The 5,911-nt window shown below is 34.8% G+C and overlaps 1 protein-coding gene and 1 pseudogene across 1 annotated transcript; one reads left to right on the forward strand and one right to left on the reverse strand.

The window, feature by feature from the left end:
* Positions 1–5,911, reverse strand: part of LOC107699094 (ubiquitin-associated domain-containing protein 2-like) — a 28,260-nt pseudogene that overhangs the window by 17,057 nt on the left and 5,292 nt on the right.
* Positions 2,279–4,985, forward strand: LOC107699093 (G-protein coupled receptor 183-B-like). The gene is made up of 2 exons (XM_016500264.1): positions 2,279–2,378; positions 3,704–4,985. Exon 2 carries the CDS (start codon positions 3,725–3,727, stop codon positions 4,796–4,798), a length of 1,074 nt encoding a protein of 357 aa, XP_016355750.1. The 5' UTR covers positions 2,279–2,378; positions 3,704–3,724; the 3' UTR covers positions 4,799–4,985.

Here is a 5,911-nt window from a genome sequence, read left to right on the forward strand (position 1 = left end):
CGTGGTTGACTCTTAACTTTTATAAAGAATATCTCTTTGGATTTGAGACTTTAGTCTTTGCAACTTTACAGATCTTCTTTATGCACCAAGAGCTTGAAACACTTCAAAGAGAAAGGAAAAATTGAAATCGCATCATATGACCCCTTTAAAGCCATGTTTGTGAATGCATGACTAAAAAAAGTATGGTAAAGTCATCTACCCTTGTCTGTTTTTCTAGTTAGTGGGTGTGGAACTTCATCTGTTATCGCAGAACAGCTCAAAACATGACCAGAGCAAAGACCACATTGAATAGGTTTTCAGGTGCTACAGAGTTTCTCATGTCTTGTCTCTGTTATGTTACAAACATTTTATCTTTGGTTTTTACTCTTGCAACACAAATCTAGTGTTTTTGGAAAAAAAAAAAAAAAAAACCTGCACCTTATTAACCGTTTGATCTTCAAGTTTTGTCTTCACTTCTGTCAAAACAGCGTAAATGTCACTTACTAGATGTCACACAGCAATGGCTTTTACTTTTGTGTGTAGATTCTGTGATAAACTAGCAGAATTGGAAATCTTTTTGAAAACTACACAAAACTAATGTGAAGATGATTTGTGAAGGTAATCTGAGCTGACCTGTGCGCCCACAATGTACGTCAGAGACTTGTTTGTGATTGAAACGTGTCCGAGCAGCTGAGTGACCTGAACACGTGGGATGGAGCTGTAGAAAGGCACAAAGAGAGCAAAGACTGGGCCCAGTCTGAGAAAGCGAGAGAAAATGAAAAGAGTCAGAAACAGAAGGCAAAGTCAAGTGAATCCTCAACCTCAGATGGCAATAAAGTACGGAAATGTGCAAATGTGAAAATCATCAATTGCCAATAATAAAGAAAAGGAAAAATCTTTTTAAAGTCTAGTTTAAAATGCATGTACCAAGCTCTTAGAAATATACACATTGTATTCATGTTGGATTTGTATGTTTAAATTAAGTGACTCTGAAATGAATGTCATGTTGTGTAATCATTAAAGAGACAGTTCACCCAAAATGTAAATTGTCAATTCTTCTGCTGAACATAAAAGAAGATATTTTGAAGAATGATGGTAACCAACAGCTGGTGGTACCCACTGATTTCCAAAATATGGAAAAAATACTATGGAAATGAATGGGGATCAGTAACTCTTGATGGTGAGTGAATGACAGAATTTTTATTTTTGGATGAACTATCCCTTTAAGTAGAAAGTAATAACATTTTTCCTTTCTTTCTACTCCTTTCCATAATGTTCCATAGACTAAAACACTGTTATGTACAATGCATTTGTGAATGGTCACCTGTTTTCCTAGTTATCCTAATAACACCACATAGTTTTATACACATTAAAGTGGAAATAAAAGAGGTAATAAGTAGTACAGCAGGATGTTTGATTGCATTGCAAAATTGATCCGTTTAAGAATTTATCTATTGACAAAGCTGACAGACAGCAAGCTCTCTGGTAAGCAGTTTTTATGCAAGATGAAGGAAAGCAGATAAGCCAACAACATGAACTTCAAATTCTCAGAACAACATACAAAGACGCAACAATTATTACAAAATTCAGAATATGGTCTATCAACCATTTAAGAAGTGCAGAAATGACAAATGGGGTAACAGCTGATGCAAACTACTTCAATTCCTTTGTACAGTTTCCTCAGTTTCCTAAAAAAAAAAGATTAGACTTGTGCAATAATTACCTTACTTGGTTTTAATGTAATTCTTTGTGATGTAGGAATCTAAACATGTTTCTAAATGCAGATTCAATACAGATCAAATGTAACTGTTATGTCTGACATAAAAATGTTTAGATGTCTCAGTGAAAGCCACAAGATTTAACTTTCAAATTTAACTTCCCCATACAGAGTTAAAGAGATAGTTCACCCAAAAATGAATATCCTCACCTTTATGTTGTTTCAAACCTGCATGAATTTCTTTCTTCTGCTGAACATAAAAGAAGATATTTTGAAGAATGCTGGTAAACAAACAGTTGCTGATAGCCATTGACGTACACTCTATGGAAGAAATATTATGGAAGTCAATGGCTACCAGCAACTGTTTGGTTACCAGCATTCTTCAAAATATCTTCTTTTATGTTCAACAGAAGAAAGAAATTCATACAGGTTTGAAACAACCTGTTGTAAATGGTGACAGAAACAGAATATTAATTTTTAGGTGAACTCTCTCTTTAAGCAGACTCACCACACTGCTAGAAAGAGAGAGAGATAAGAGGAAAGAGAGGAAGAGACTAACAGACAGTGAGAAAGGCAGGAAGAGATGCTGAATTCTCACTTTTGCTGCATTTTATACTGCTTTAAATGCGAGACAGATTTAGAGTAGCACCAATGTCTGAGTGAAAATTTGCTCTGCTATCTGGTAAGTGCATTCATTTCATTTCATTTTTGATAAAAACAGTAGAAGAAATTAAAATATATATGTTTTGGAAAATGTATGTATGAAATTATTCCCAAACATTAAAAAAAGGTTCTGTAAAGGTTTAATCAAATTTTATGGTGACCATGTGTGAAGTTATTTTTATTTTTTTCTTCACTATCAATGGCCTTCAACAAAATATAAAAATTTCTGTAAAGTCCTAAAAGCTTAGGAACAGCTAGATTTATATATATTTGATCATACGGTAACACTTTACATTAGTTAAAGCATTAACTAAAATTAAATAATGAACTATACATTTGTTACAGTATTTATTCATCTTTGTTAACATTAGTTATTAATAAAAATACAACTTTTTATTGTTAGTACATGTTAGCTCAGGTCCATTAAATAATGTTAACGGATACAAATTTTTATTTGAATAATGTATTAGTAAATATTCAAATTAACATTTACTAAAATAAATTCATGATTTACTATTCTTCACTGTTAGCTCATATTATGAACTAATGTACTTAACTAATGTTAACAAGTGGAACTTTATTGTAAAGTGTTACTGATTGTATTTAATTTCAAATATGTATGCATTTGTCCTTCTTTCTAACATGAAATTGAATAAATAATTAAATAAATATTCACAAAATATATTTAAAATGCTCACTTAAGGTAGTCATAACATATAAAGCAGTTTTCATTCAAAATACATTTCAAAATGCCTCTTAAGCAAAGCAGAAACACACAACAGAAACATGGAGAAACAAGCCTTATACATGAAAAAGGGAAATAGCTTAAAAACTACAGACGTCAGTCTACACATACTTACTACAAACAACAATATCAAGAACAGAATTACTATTCATAGTAAAATGTACACTATCATTCAAAGGCATGAGGTCAGTAACAATTTTTAAATTAATTAATACTTTCATTAAGGACAAATGAAAGTGACAGTACAGACACTGTCATTTTATAATAGTACTAATTAAGTTATAGTATTAAGTTATAATGTGACAAAAGATTTCTATTTCAAATAAATCTATTCCTCAATGAATCCTAAAAAAAAATGTAGATCCTAAATAAGGTTTGTACAAAAGATATGAAATATTAACTGACACTGAAGACAGGAGTAATGGCACCTTTGCTATTAATTGCATTTTAAAATATATTAAAATAGGAAACAGTTATTGTAAATTGTAATAATATTTAGTACTGCCGTTTTTTACTGTATTTTTGATCAAATAAATGCATAACCTAAACTCAAACTTTTGAACAGTGGTTTCTGTTATACCATTTGCCTCTCTCTGCAGTGACTTCTCCTGTGTGTAACTATGATGAGCCCAGATTTAGAGCACAACTTCTCTTGCACCAATTTATATGACCATCGTCCAGTGGCCCGAGTTCTCATACCTCTGGCCTATTCCATCATATGTCCAGTGGGACTTTTAGGCAATGCCCTAGCTCTTCATGTGATCTTCTCCAACATCACCAAACTTAATTCCATCACGCTTTATTCCGCCAACCTGGCTGTGTCTGATATCCTGTTCTGCCTGTCGCTTCCCCTCCGTGCTGTTTACTACGGCCTTGGCTTCCACTGGCCCCTGGGGGAAGGACTATGTAAAGCCATAACACTGCTCTTCTATTTGAACTGCTATGCTGGAGTAAACTTCATGACCTGTCTGGCAGTCGATCGTTTTGTGGCGCTGGTGTTTCCTCAGAGTCTGGTGAAATTGAGAAAGGTGAAAAAAGTGCGACTAGTGTGTCTGGCCATTTGGCTGCTGGTGTTTGCCCAGACGTTGCCTCTCCTGACCATTAACTTGACCAAAACGGAGCATGACAACAGCATCACCTGTATGGAATACCCCAATTTTGAGGGTCTTTTCAAAGGGCTGCCCTACATGCTGATCGTGGGGGTAGTTTTAGGCTTTGGAGTCCCACTGGTGACAATCATCGCCTGCTATTCCATACTGACCCGTAAACTACATCTAGCAGCACAGTCGAACCGACTGACAGAACGTTCTGGAAGGACCAAAAAAGCAAGAGGAGTGATCGCAGGAGTGGTATTTGTGTTTGTGGTGTGTTTCAGCCCATACCATATAGACCTTTTGCAATACATGATCCGAAAACTTTTCTATGCTCCAGACTGCATGGAGCTACAGTCCTTTCAGATATCCCTGCATATTACGGTGTGTCTTATGAACTTAAATTCATGCCTGGATCCCTTTGTTTACTTTTTTGCATGCAAAGGCTACAAGCAGAAGCTGATGAGAATGATGAAGTGGCAGGCTGGCACCCACTTCTCCAGTGTTGGAAGAATCTCGCCTGAAAGTTCAGGCATAGGTGATGTGCTCGGCACACGCCGCAACACCGGAATAACAATGAACACTATTAGAGAAGCTCAGTAAAACAATTATCAACAAACGCCAACATAAGGTGATGAAAAGTGACCACAAACACATATGTGGGGCCACAACTGAGACTTAAAAGCCAAATACAAGGCTAATTAGCCACAAGTGGCCTAAAAGTCACAGACAACTTGTCTCTCCTGATTTTAAACAGCACACACCTCATGAAACAGATGGACGATTGACAAGCACTGGCATCAAAGTGGAGAAAGAAAAAAATACCTGATGCAAAAAGACTATAATCCATGAAGTAATTCATTAAAAAATGTAACTGTTAACAGGATAGTTCACCAAAAATGTATATTCTGCCAATATTTACTAACTCGTTCTAAAACTGTAGACATTCTTTCTTTTATGAAACATAAAATAAGATATTTTGAGAAGTATCTCACCAGCCTGTGTTTTAGGGTTTTTTTTTTTTTTTTGGACCAATGGTCACCAATAGGGATGCACCGAAATGAAAATTCTTGGCCGAAGCCAAAACCGAACAAAATTAAACACTAGGCCGAAGGTTTTTTCCCCATGGTTTTGAGTTTTTTTCCCCATGTATTTTGCCCATTTTTTTTTCAACATCGCATAAATTAAAAAGCCAAAATGTACTTTTTACTGTTTTTTCTTGCTTTTCAAATAAAAAAATAAATTACAAAACAACAATTTAAAAATATTTAACACTGAACATTTTTAACATTCTAGCAGACACTACAACAAAGCACAACTTAACTTAAAATTAATAAGTTAGTAAAATAATAATTTTTGGCCATCAAACCCCCTTCTTGAATCAGGCATGTATATATATATTTTTTTACTGTACAATTAAAAGCAGCCTTGCTGAGAAGAGACTTCTTTTAAAGGGGTCATATGATGCGATTTCAAGTTTTCCTTTCTCTTTGGAGTGTTACAAGCTCTTGGTGCATAAAGAAGATCTGTAAAGTTGCAAAGACTAAAGTCTCAAATCCAAAGAGATATTCTTTATAAAAGTTAAGAGTCAACCACACCTACCTAAAACGGCTCGTTCTAACACGCCCCCACATATCTACGTCACTATGTGAAAATATTAGCATAATGCCGCCCAAATGTGCACGCAAAGAAAGAAGGCGTGGTTTCAGGAACAAC

This window comes from Sinocyclocheilus anshuiensis, unplaced genomic scaffold, assembly GCF_001515605.1.
Source record: "Sinocyclocheilus anshuiensis isolate Anshui unplaced genomic scaffold, SAMN03320099.WGS_v1.1 scaffold94, whole genome shotgun sequence".
NCBI classification, from domain to species: Eukaryota; Metazoa; Chordata; class Actinopteri; order Cypriniformes; family Cyprinidae; genus Sinocyclocheilus; species Sinocyclocheilus anshuiensis.